Consider the following 13,669-nt stretch of genomic DNA (forward strand, 5'->3'; position numbering starts at 1 on the left):
GAGGTCTTTGTGTGTTTCCACTTCTGAATCATAACTGTTTATTATAGCTTCACTTGAATATGTTTGAAAGTATTAGCAATGAATGTCTTGGAAGTTACAATCAAATGGGTCCTTTAATCTCTGTATAATTATTGAAGTGCAGTACCTTTAACAAATTAGAAAGTAACTTGTCCCTTTATTGACATATTTTGCGAATGAAGTTTCCAAACAAAACACCTTAACAATTTTTTTTATTAATCTGAGGCACATAAGATTTCTATGTGACACTGAAAAAAGTCAACATTAGTGTCATATTTACATTCACAAAGCAGTCATTTCACCCTTTCAAAATGTCATAAGAACCCACAACATGCTATTACACATACAAATACAGCCCTGTAAACTTTCACCTAATTATTGAAGTGCAGTACCTTTAACAAATTAGAAAGTAACTTGTCCCTTTATTGACATATTTTGCGAATGAAGTTTCCAAACAAAACACCTTAACATAATTTTTTTTATTAATCTGAGGCACATAAGATTTCTATGTGACACTGAAAAAAGTCAACATTAGTGTCATATTTACATTCACAAAGCAGTCATTTCACCCTTTCAAAATGTCATAAGAACCCACAACATGCTATTACACATACAAATACAGCCCTGTAAACTTTCACAACGAGGCACTATATTGGGGGCTGAAAAGGTACTCTTTCAAATGTATATGTTGTAGATAAGAGTTTTTAAGTGATGCAAGGCAGTGAAGCATCATGATAGTGTTCGTGTTGCTGTACAGATTCAGAGAGCATCTTCAGCTAATAATGATTGACTATGATTGCACAATTTCCACACATTTGATTCTATACTGTAAATTTACTGTCCTTAAAACGGCAGTTCACGCAAAAAATTCAAAATCTGTAATTTACTCATTAACCTGTATGACTGACTGGTTTTTGTCCATACATTGAAAGTCAGTAGGGTCCAAAACAACATGTTCTGGACCCCACTGACTTCCATTGCATAGACAAAAACATTTTCAGTTTTAGAACAACATGAGGGGTGTTGACAGACATTTTATTTTTGGGTAAACTATGCCTTTTAAGCATCTCCAAATACATAGGTATCACATATAAACAAGCCACCTGGGTCTTGTTACCCATTCTATTTAAATGGGTGAAAACATTAAGACAACTCCATCATTGATATACTACAATCGCGAACAGAATCACACTGAGAGAAACGTACAAAATTACAGCTGTAAACTGAGCTGAGAGAGAACAGTTCAACTGTTGTGAGGATTGTGCTTTTCAGTTAAGAAATTTAAATAATCATTCACTCTCTCACAAGCTTAACAGAAAGAAGAGTTAAGTGTGGATGAAGTATAAAGAATTTCAGTGTTAACTAGCCAAGCTTTCACATGTCTATATAGATTTACACCATAGATGTGTTCATTTGATTGCTAATGGATATTAAGTGGAAAAAAACAAAATCTTTGGCATCAACCATGCCATGCAAAATACATCTCTGTAATGGCATGACCCATCAAAAAAGGCATTATCATATTTAATAAATAGCTAAGCAAAAGTCATTATAAATGAGCAAATAACAGTTAATTATAGTGAAATATAACTTAAAAACAACCAGCCAAAGGGTTTGTGAATAGCAAAGTAAAACATTGTCTGTGTTGTATATTTGCGACTAAAACGTGATCTGTGATAATGTTCTGATGAAATATAAGAAATATAAATATATACATTTTCAATAAGAAAATTTATTTGTCAAAAACTAATTTAAAGGAAATTTCATCAGGAACTCCAACATTGTTCGAGAGAGGCATCATGCCATTTTTCTCCAGTACAAAATAGAAAACTTCTTCATGCAAAAAAAATATATATATACGTGGAATTTGGAAACCCAACATACCAAAAATATATATTTAAAAATTTGCTTCCTGTATACTCCTACACTGTAACTACAGCAAACTTACAGGACAAAAATAGCCTCTGTAAGGAGCATTTTAGGTCTACCAAGTACCCATACCAGCAAGTAAATAAAAATAAGTAATACCAGTCTCCCCGAAACTAGAGCCAAACACCCCTCATCAGATCTCAAGATGCTTGAAAAGGCAAGGATGCGAATTGCTAATTGAAAACAACTAGTCCTCAGTTTACTGGTACCAGGGGGTCTTTCGGACCCAGCGAAGAGTGAACCCCGCGTCTGTGCGGATCTTGATGGAGGCGGCTTCTGCTTCTCTGACCGTCTCCTTCACGGACTGCATGAGGTTCTGCGCGTTGTGCACAAGCATCTCGGTGGCCTTAAAACCAAACAATCATTTGAATTCCAATCCAATAAATCCTTCATTTAAGATGTTTGTGAATGTGCCTCGTCTCCTCACCTGCTCAGATTCTTCCTCACTGATGTTTGTACGTCCCAGCATAGTGGCCTTTACAGTGGACAGGATCTTCAGCTGAGTGCTAATAGTTGGGATACGCTCACAAACCTGGAATAAACATTGAAACATGACATTTACTTGACAAAATAAGCCAATTTGCAAATATGCTTCTATCAGCTCTCTACTACTACTGATATTTGCACCACTGACCTGCAACAGGTTTGTGCGAATCCGTTTGTCGGTGCATTGCTTGGCTACCTCCTTAGCCAGCCGTGTGACCTCATCGGAGGCCTTGGCGATGTCCTTGGCGCACTGAATGAGGGCACGTTTATTTCCACTGCCTCCACGCACCAGACGGGACATCTCCGCCATGAGCAGGGCCATGCGCTTAGCTGCTCCAATGATGTCATTACCCTAAGAAGAAAAAAGCCCATGCAGACTTAGCATAAGGACTTTAAATAAGAGTTTGATTACAGATGTACTTTGATTGTTCATGTAGATCATTTTTGCCCGTTTTTAATCTGCGATTGTTGATGAGCTCTAGCTATGTGTCTAACTTCTATCTTTAACACTCTAAAATGTCACCAAGACAAAGAAATAGTGTTTAGAATCAGGTCATATTCAGCCAGTGCACATCAGTCATGCATTTTTTTAAATGATTTGTATAGGTTTATCATGTCTCCTGAAGTCACATTTGTTGGGACTAAATGTGAGAAATACAACAAATACATATTTTTTCTGTGCAGACGGAAAAGCATTTGCATGCTTGTTACCATTTTGTAAATCTTCTTTTCCCATGTGGGTGCACAAGTTTCCCATCATGAAAGTTTTTTTGGTTTGCACAATTTTCGGTATATATCAATTCAGTTTTTTCTTTTAAAGAATTTTTAAAAAGGTAATTGCGACTCTTTATCTCACAATTCTGATATTCTTCCTTGCAATTGCAAGTTTATTTCTCAAAATTCTGAGTTTGTATCTCACAAATGCAAGAAAAAAGTTTGTAAGATTGTAAGATAAAAATGATACCTTTTTTATTTATTTTATCCATGACGGAAGTAAGTTCCAGAGTTCTCTTGTCTGCATGAGAATGGTATTTTTTTCTGCAAACGTAACTTTAGGGGCTCCATAGAATCTAATGTATTTTCCTCCAGCTTGTCAACAATATGGTGTACATCTAACGGATAAATCATAATTATTAAAAGATAAACAAATCAAAAACCTGAATATACTGTACATTTGATCGGTACACTTTCCGAGTATAATTCTGCATGATCCATTAGTGAGTTGTGTTTATACACAGGCATGCAAAGTTTCAGTGTGTTAAAATGTAACATCTTACAATGGCTTTGACATGGTTCATTTAAATGGTTAGAAAAAGTGTGCAACAAACAAACAGGCATGTGACATGATTTCTACACGTGTAATTCCGAAGTCATTGGGAAACTGTCATCCATGGCTTCACAGGATGGCAAAAGCAGAGTGTTTGGCAGCAGCGGTTGAGTGAATGGCTCCTCGTTCACACCGAGGTGTGACACTATCAGAAATGAGCAGGGAAGTGACTTGTGAAGCCAGTATCAGTTTGTCCAAGAAATGCACAACAAACTTGCCAAAAAAAACACACTGGACCCAAGTGTGAAGCAACAGCAGCAGCAGCAGCTATCTGGTTTCAGCATTCCCACAGTAATATCTGGATGCAGATGGGATGCTGCGGCCCACTGGGGCCAGAAAGCAGAGTACCTTACTGGACCACTTGCGAGCCTCCTGGTGCAAAGACTGCGCAGCGGCCAGAATGGGCTGGTTAACTGGCTGACTGGAAGACATTAAGAGCAGCTCTGGCTCAAAATCATCCTCGTTGTCTGTGAATTCATCCTCATCGTCTATATCTACTTCTGCCTCAGCGGCCTCAAAACCCTCGTCTGTCACTTCAGGCTGGGGAGGCTGGGAAGGAGGAGGAGATGGAGGGGGGAAAGAAGGATCCAGCATGGAGAAAGAAGGACAGCGTTAGTACGAGAGGCACTGCATGGAGATTCCCAGGACATGATTGTGGGAACAGCTGGGTTTAGGATGACTGGAAGAGGCAGCATTCTGGGTCCTGCTGGGTAACGTCTGCCACAGGGTTTATAATGTCAACTGAAAATCATGTAACTGATCTATTCTTGCATAAAGTTGAGGATAGAAACTGGGTGGTTAATTTTGGACAGAGCAAACAAGCAAAGCCCCCAACAAGATAAGATAAAATTCATGATGGGTTCTCCAAAAAAGCAGCTTTGACAGAATGTTACAATGAGTTTATATTTCAACTTGAATGATACTTAAACCTAAAAATACTCCTCATAAATTACTGCATAATTATTTTAGTATTTATTTTACAGAGATTGAAATTTCTGGCTGTCATCTTATTTTTCTTCTTTCTTTTTTTTCCTTTACTTTTCCAATCATTCATTACTATATTTATAAATTACTTCTTCTCAAAAATTTATATATATATATATATATATATATATATATATATATATATATATATAGCTGCCAAAATAGTCAGTCATATAGACTATCTTTTTCATGTACACAAACATTCAAAAGCTTGGGGAAGTTTTTTTTGTTTTTTTTTAAAGAAATGAATACATTAATTAAACAAGGATACATTAAAATGACTAGAAATGACAGTAAAGACATGTAACAAAATATTTCAATTTCAATTAAATGCTGTTCTTTTGAGATTTCTATTAATAAAAGAATCCTAAAAAATGTGTCATGGTTTCCACAAAAATATTAAGCAGCACAACAGTTTTCAACAATGATTATAATAAGAAATGTTTCTTGAGCAACACATCAGTATATTATAATGATTTCTGAAGGATCCTGTGACACTGAAGACTGCAGTAATGGCTGCTGAAAATTCAGCTTCACCATCACAGGAATACATTACATATTAAAATAGAAAACAGTTATTTTAAATGGTAATAATATTTCACAATATTACTGTTTTTATTGTATTTTTTAACAAATAAATTCAAGATGAGCATAGGAGACCTTTTTCAAAAACAAAAAAATCTTACTGACCCCAAACATTTGAATAGTAGCATATCTGTCTATCTACCTGCAATATCTCAGCATCTCATTAATCCAGCTATTCCTATTTTTACACTGTATTAATTTTGTTAAAGTGAAAATGACCATAACTGAACAAACAATAAAAGATACAAACAGGGAAAGACCATGTTAAAACGCAAGAGAACAAATAGTTTTCACGAGACAAAGCCATGAAAGGACTGTTCAAGTATTATAGAAGTAGAAGAAATAGCACAGAAACATCCCCAAAAGGACAACGACACAACCAGTAAGTCAAACACACCCAGTGGGTTCTCACTACAGTCACCTGATTGGATTTGATAAGTATTACTGCTTACATCACCTTCTAGCACCTACAAGAGCCTTTGTAATGAGCTTGTATTAGCTCCGCGCTAGTTCCAGTTGATATCGCATCCACTGAGGAAGACATTTCCCATTATAGTTAACTCAGGTAGTCCTGTCGGTCCCGTTTCGTAGAAAAATCATGTATTGGTCCATCACTATGGTAAAAAAAAATTAGTCTGCTTGTTAAAACGTTAGAGTATGCAAACATTTCTTTCATAGATGACAGTTTCCATTCTTTTTTTCCCCCTGAAACTGGAATCATCACAGAGATTTCCACATTTCAGGTTAAAGACAACAAAAAGCAACATTTCACAATCATAAAAAGCAGACCAGTACACAAAGCGCATCTCAATCATTTGAACACATTTGTTTTTTTAAATAAACTTTATCAGTTTCATCTTGACAGTCTTTGTGAGATTAACACTTTAATTTTAATTATAATTCTTTAAAATGATTTAGTATTGTATTTTATTTACAGTGCATTACCGTTCAAAAGTTTGGGGTCGGTACGCTTTTTTTTTTTTTTTTGAAAGATGTCTTTTATGCTCACCAAGGCTGCATTTGTTCATTTAAAAATACAGTAAAAACAATTATAGTGAAATATTATTACAAGTTAAAATAATTTTTTTATGTTTTTAGTTTCCAGTGATGGCAAAGCTGTATTTTTATCAGCCATTACTCCAGTCTTTAGTGTCATACTAGCCTTCAAAAATCAATCTAATATGCTGATTTGCTGCTAATATTTTGCTAAAGAACACAGTTTATTTGAAATATAAATGATTAGTAACAACGCAAAAGTCTTTACTTTCATTGTTGACCATTTTACTGCATCCATGCTGAATAAAAGTATTAATTTCTTGAAAAAAAAAAAAACGTAGTGACCCCAGACTTTTGAACGATAATGTATTTCTAAAGAACTACAAGGAATGATTTTGTGCCTAGAACATAATAGTTCCTCTCACCTTGCTGGACCATTTCCGGGCCTCGTCGTGTAGCTGCCTGGCCGCCACCATCATCGGCTCGCTCACCATCTCGCCAGCTTTCTGCTCAGGGAACTCCTCATCTTTCTCCTCTGGGGGTGGAGGTCTCGGGGGAGGTACCTCTCCCTCTGGCAGGGGCGGTTTGGGGGGAGCCTGATCATCACTGACCTGACAGAATCATATGGGTGAGTAAATGATGACAGAATTGTCCCTTTAAGACCTGAATTGAAGCTTTAATGATGTAGAGCTGCAGCACTTACATGCAGCTGATCAAGGTCTGGAGGTGGAGGTGGAAAGTCAGGTTCCTGAGGCTGGAAGGCTTCTCTGACTTTCCCAACAGCAGCCAAGATCCTGTAGCCAGAGTCCAGGAAGCTCTTTTGAGAACCTGATCATTAGAAGAAAAAGATTTCTGTCAGTAACAGGAAGAAATTGTTTTCTATAAATGTATCCAGAACATTTACAAAAAAAAACCTGGATCCTGGATGTTTCCTGCCACGGCTTTAGCAGCCATAACCATGGGTGAGATAGTTCTACCAAGTTCATCTGAAGCAGCTTTGACCAGTTCTCTGAATTTAGGGTCCTCTGAGTTCTCCACTTCCCGTTTGGCCACCAGAAGGACCCTGTTAGCCCGCCGGGCAATGCTGGTGGCCCCTGCAACCAACATCTGGGGCTGAACGTTAGCCATTGCCACCCGGCATTTATCAATGTCTTTCTTAATGGCATTCTCTGAAGCATTCAAGAGGGATTTAGTGTCAATGGCTTCATCCACAAGACCTGGAATAAAGATTTTGAATATTTAAATGATTTTCAAAATATTTAATGTGGTATTTCATATGATATGAGCTTTTGCTTACTGGTCATTTTTTCAATGTTGTCAATCCATTGGTTCTTCATGGTCTCAAAGTGCTCGTATGCAGCCTGGTTGCCAGGGTTCTTCAGCAAAATGCGTGCAGCAGAAGTGACCTGCTCATGAGAACAACAAAAGACAGATACACACGTCAAACAAACACATTCGATCACAACCAGCTTAATAGTACTCATTCTGAAAGCCTTTATTGGTAGAATTATAAATAAACAGCAAAAATGCTGTGCACTGATATATCTTTGATATTCGAAAAATTTATTTAAAAAAATTTTTTTTTTACAAAGGCTGTCAAACTTACAGTAATGTGAAAAGTCCCACTTTTTAACAAAGAAAAAAGTTTTGTATGTTTTAAATTGAAATAATAGTGAGTGGTGAAAAAAATACTGACTTTATTATTGTGACAATACAAAAGCTAGTTATTTTAGAAACCCTCATAATTTAACACTCAATACTTTTCTCACACAGTCTTATTTTTAAGAATGAGGTCTCACTCAAGATCATCATCATATTTGGTATTATTTGGCATCAAAAAGCTTGAATGCCCCTGGAGACTTTGCTAATGTCCATACTGTGGCTAATGTTCAACTATCAGGTCAAGCATGCCATTATGTGCTCTTAAAGTAGCTCTGGCATAAGCACAGAGTTGGGCATCCACACACACACACACACACACACACACACACACACACACATATATACGTATGTATGTACATACATACAGTGCCGTGAAAAGTTTTTTGCCCCCTTCCTGTTTTTTACATTTTTGCATATTTGTCACAATTAAAAAGATTCAGATCATCAAACAAATTTTAATATTACACAAAGATAATGCAAGTAAATACAAAATGCCGTTTTTAAATGATGATTTCATTTATTAAGGGAAAAATGCTGTCCAAACCTACCTGGCCCTACGTGAAAAATGAATTGCCCCCACCTGTTAAATCATGAAAGAACTGCAATTCACCACATTATTTTAGAAAGCTGAGTTAAATTTCACTAGCCACACCCAGGCCTGATTACTGCCAGACCTGCTGAATCAAGAAATCACTTAAATAGAACCTGTATGACAAAGTGAAGCATGCTTAAAGAGCAACACATCATGCCGCGATCTAAAGAAATTCAAGAACAGATGAGAAACAAAATAGTTGACATGTATCAGTCTGGAAAGGGTTATAAAGCCATTTCTAAGGCTTTGGGACTCCAGTGAACCATGCTCAAAGCCATTATCCACAAATGGAGAAAACTTGGAACAGTGGTGAACCTTCCCAGGAGTGGCCAGCCACCCAAAATTACTCCAAGAGCGACGACTCATCCAGGAAGTAATAAAAGAACCCAGAACAACATTTAAAGAACTGCAGGCCTCACTTGATTCTGAAAAGAAGAGTGGGCCAAAATTCCTCCACAGCGATGTGAAAGACTCATTGCCAGTTATCGCAAACACTTGATTGAAGTTGTTGCTGCAAAGGGTGGCACAACCAGTTGTTTTCTTTAGGGCAAGGGGGCAATTACTTTTTTCACGTTGTGCTAAGCATGTTTGGATAGCTTTCTTCCCTTAATAAATGAAATCATTATTTCAAAACTGCATTTTGTATTTACTCGGGTTATCTTTGTGTAATATTAAAATTAGTTTGATCTGAATCATTCAAGTATGAAAAATATGCAAAAAAATTACAAAACAGGAAGGGGGCAAAAAATTTTCACACCACTGTATATGAGCTGCATACCTGAGGTGTTAGATCTCTGGATGATTTCACAGCCGCCTGGATGCCTTCAACTGTGCTCTTATTGGCTGTTCCCACGGCAGCAGCCTTCTCCGCTGTAGCACCCAGTCTACTGGCATGATTCTCAAAGTTAGACGCCCTTTCTTCAAAGACCTAGAGGGGAAAAAATACAAAAACTCAATTTTATAATTCATGTTATTAATTATAATGATTTTTAAAAAGAATTAATCATTTAGTTTTATTTATATACTATTATCGTTTTGGCCCCACTTTATATATATAAACTAAGTACATTTACTTGAGTATTGTACTTAAGTACACTTTTTGAGTATCGGTACTTTACTTGAGTATTATTTTTTCTGGAAACTTATGACTTTAACTTCTAAATATTAGTACAATTTAAAAAATTTTAAAAACATGCATGAACACAATAAGTGCATTGTACCAAATTATTCATTTAAATGTAAGTACATAGTTGTTAAAGGGGTCATATGATGCAATTTACATTTTTCCCTTTCTCTTTGGAGTGTTACAAACTCTTGGTGCATAAAGAAGATCTGTAAAGTTGCAAAGACTAAAGTCTCAAATCCAAAGAGATATTCTTTATAAATGTTACGAGTCAGCCACGCCTACCTAAAACGGCTCGTTCTAACACGCCCCCACATATCTACATCACTATCTGGGAAGATTTGCATAACGCTGCCCAAATGTTCACGCAAAGAAAGAAGGCGTAACTTTTATTCTCGCTGTAGTTTTGTTGTTTCTGCTGCCATGTCGTAAAGACGCTGTGTGCTTCGTTGTGAAAGCGAAACTACTTTGTTTGGTCTTCCAAAAGAGGACGATATCTGCTTCGTCATGCCTGGAGCTGATCCGTGCTGGTTGCTGAGGAAATACTTCAACTTTGCGCTGTGGATCGCCGGATCGGCTTTCATCGTGGACGAAGCGGAGTCCAGCCCGGAGTCGTCACATGTCCTTCTGGATGCTCCTTCGGCGAAATCGCCGGCCGCGCCGTTTTCAAGCCCACCCGCCTCTGCTCACTGTAGGCCGCCGTGTGTGACGCTGTTCCGTTGTGAAAGCGAAACTACTTTGTTTGGTCTTCCAAAAGAGGACGATATCTGCTTCGTCATGCCTGGAGCTGATCCGTGCTGGTTGCTGAGGAAATACTTCAACTTTGCGCTGTGGATCGCCGGATCGGCTTTCATCGTGGACGAAGCGGAGTCCAGCCCGGAGTCGTCACATGTCCTTCCGGATGCTCCTTCGGCGAAATCGCCGGCCGCGCCGTTTTCAAGCCCACCCGCCTCTGCTCACTGTAGGCCGCCGTGTGTGACGCTGTTCCGTTGTGAAAGCGAAACTACTTTGTTTGGCCTTCCAAAAATGGACACGACTAGAAATCAGTGGTTAAGTTGTATTTACAACACTGTTCCAGAACACTTCAACCCAAATATTCAGATGTGTGCAGCACATTTTATGGAGGACTGTTTCCTGATCCTGGTAGAGTAGACTACAATCCTGGCTGTTCTGACTCAAAGACTAAGTACGTTTTTTTATATTTAAAGAGTTATATTTTATATATTTAAAGCGAGTTTTTTGGGCAGTGTAGAGTAGGGCTTGTTGATTGTCATTTCTCCGATCACAAATGCAGACATGGTTTTATGTTTACGCGGCGCGATGCAATGCAACGCGTAAGAAGACAGTATAAGTCATTATAATCTACAATTATGTCCCCACTGGATGCAACGAACGCCTCGTTTATAATGGGTTTTCATGTTTTTGAATCATCGCTCCAGCCCAGTGTTGCCAACTTCTTTCAATAGAAAGTAGCTAAAGCCAGTTTGAAAAGTCGCTAAATGTCGCCAGATGACGTCATACGCGAATTAGCATATTCATGACGTCATCGCGTCTGTTGCCTTTTACATTTGTTTGTCTCTCTGTACTCACATTCTGTATTTTAATGCAGCCAAATTCTCAGTAAAATTGGTTTCATTTATATATATTACTGTTTCTGTTGTCAGACAACAGAATAAATATGAAATAGTGACTGAAATGCGGCCCTTTAAGACTACATAACCAGCTCTCCCTTCCAAGACGTTAATCTGCACAAAAATCCTGAAAAAGGTGTGCGTGCTGACCTCACGCCGCTGCGTCAGTACCAGCGATTACAGAAGCTGTGTCTCATCTCGAATCCTCTGGAGGTCGCATCCTCTGTAGGATGCATATACGAAGTGTCCTCAACCTAGAATTAAATGAGATGGCCTTCGTAGGACGGGCGGAAAAGGAAACAGGAAGTATCACGTTGCTATGCCAACACATTTAGAGCATTGTTGCGCTCTCACACTATTTAAATTAAGGAAAATTATTTCTAAATTTGGAAAGTAATTTGAAAAAAAAAAAATGCTTTTACTTGTTTTACTTTGTTCAATGTTTGAGGAGCTGCATCGTATGTACAGCAGACATCTGTTAGAGAAGAAAAAAAGGAGGAGGATATTAAAAACAAAGTTTATCCGTTTTTACCGAGGCGATTTAAGGTAAGTTGTAAACACCACATTTGCGCTTGCGCATCTGCCGGCGCAGGCATTTTTCAAATGAACAACGGTTGTTTACGGCGACGCAAAGAATTGTGGGTTATCTGTAGCAGCGAAGGATACACCTCATACATCCTCCAAATTCCTGTGAAAGAAGGTCGCACTGGAAGGTCGCATTCGGAGTGTCCTACTTGCTTTTCTGAAATGAGACAGCCTCAATGACGTATGCAGCCTTCGAATGCGACCTCCGGAGGGTGCAGCCTTCCAAATGAGACACAGCTCGCTAAGGTTTGTCCAAGAAGTCGCTAGATTTGTTGCTAGTCGCTTTTTGGGAAAAAAAGTCGCCAAGGGGTCTGACAAGTCACTAAATCTACACTGGCAACACTGCTCCGGCCGGACAGGGCATCATCACAATATAGTGAGGGGCGTAACATTTCCATCTCACGCTCGAGGTATTCGGCCAATCACAATGCATTGGATAGCTGGCCAATCAGAGCACGCCTTGCTTTTTCAGACCGATGAGCTTTGTAAAAATCTACGTGTTTCAGAAAGGCGGGGCATAGAGGAGAAATAATAATGTACAGTATGTGGAAAATAATGTGCTTTTTGAACCTTAAACCGCATAAGCACAATTCATTACACAAAATACTGTTCTTTTTAGCAGCATCATATGACCCCTTTAAGGCCACTTAATATAAAGTGGGTCCATAGTTTTTGTTAATATTTTGAATCAAAATTTCATTTTTATATTTAGTTTTCACTTTAAATTTTAAAGTTTTAGTAATTTTGTTGTATTTTTGTTATTTGAATAAGTTTTTATATGTCTGTATAGTTTTTATAAATGATTATTGTTAGTTTAATTAGTTTTAGCTATTTTAGCACTTCAAGTTAAACTAACCAAAAATGAGAAATGTTGCCTTGGCAACTAAATTTTATTATATTATATTTTATTTTAATTAACGCTAATTTTTCTTTAAGTAATCATTTTTTAACGGTTTTAGTTTTAAGTAACTATAATAACTGTACAGTAACTATAATAATTAGAAAAAATAATGATTTTGTGAATTCCTTTGAAATAAAAAATAACCCTAAGAATAAAAGTTTTTATTCGCTTCTAAAAATGGCGAAAGTCTTTTTACAATTAGGTTTAGGGCTTGGAATGCTTTGTGTGAATTAGCATATTTGATATGACACTGAAAAGCATGCTGGGCACTCTGTATATTCAGCTGACCTCCTCTCTGTTGGGGGCCTCAAGAGGCGCTGTTGCTGCCACAGCCAGGAGTTTAATTGGTGTGGTCGTATCACTGAAAACATCAGACACCTCCTGGGTCATTGCTTCCTGCATCTTAGCCTTGAGATCCTTAAAGGGAAAATATGATATGATGAGGTCATTTAAATTTACAGTCAAAAACAAAAAAAATAATTTTTGATGAAAACAGAATAGGGAAAAAAAATTGTGTAATGCAAATATTTTCCAGCAGAGGGTGGCATTTGCTTATATGTGACCCTGGACCACAAAACCAGTCTTAAATCGCTTGGGTATATTTTTAGCAATAGCCAAAAAAACATTGTATGGGTCAAAATTATCGATTTTTCTTTTATCATGTTCCATGAAGATAATTTGTAAATTTCCTACCGTAAATATATCAAAACGTAATTTTTGATTAGTAATATGCAGTGCTAAGAACTTCATTTGGACAACTTTAAAGGCTGCTACGCTACGCCTACGTCATCCTGTCAACCTGTGGAGACGTGCTGAAATCACGTTTGGTCTCGTACTGTATCGCGTACCT

At 37.6% G+C, this 13,669-nt stretch overlaps 1 protein-coding gene across 1 annotated transcript in view; it reads right to left on the bottom strand.

Annotated features, from left to right (window-relative positions):
* Positions 1–1,932: 1,932 nt before the first annotated feature.
* LOC107559309 (vinculin-like) overlaps positions 1,933–13,669 on the bottom strand; it is a 46,738-nt gene continuing 35,001 nt past the window's right edge. The window contains exons 12-21 of the mRNA XM_016243078.1: positions 13,108–13,236; positions 9,358–9,507; positions 7,623–7,731; positions 7,240–7,542; positions 7,029–7,153; positions 6,751–6,936; positions 4,109–4,309; positions 2,582–2,785; positions 2,375–2,479; positions 1,933–2,293 (exon numbers count right to left, since the gene is read on the bottom strand). Coding sequence (XP_016098564.1) covers positions 2,147–2,293; positions 2,375–2,479; positions 2,582–2,785; positions 4,109–4,309; positions 6,751–6,936; positions 7,029–7,153; positions 7,240–7,542; positions 7,623–7,731; positions 9,358–9,507; positions 13,108–13,236 — 1,659 coding nt within the window. The 3' untranslated portion in view covers positions 1,933–2,146. The remainder of the gene's footprint in view (positions 2,294–2,374; positions 2,480–2,581; positions 2,786–4,108; positions 4,310–6,750; positions 6,937–7,028; positions 7,154–7,239; positions 7,543–7,622; positions 7,732–9,357; positions 9,508–13,107; positions 13,237–13,669) is intronic.

Source organism: Sinocyclocheilus grahami, unplaced genomic scaffold, assembly GCF_001515645.1.
Source record: "Sinocyclocheilus grahami isolate Dianchi unplaced genomic scaffold, SAMN03320097.WGS_v1.1 scaffold681.1, whole genome shotgun sequence".
Lineage (NCBI taxonomy): Eukaryota > Metazoa > Chordata > Actinopteri > Cypriniformes > Cyprinidae > Sinocyclocheilus > Sinocyclocheilus grahami.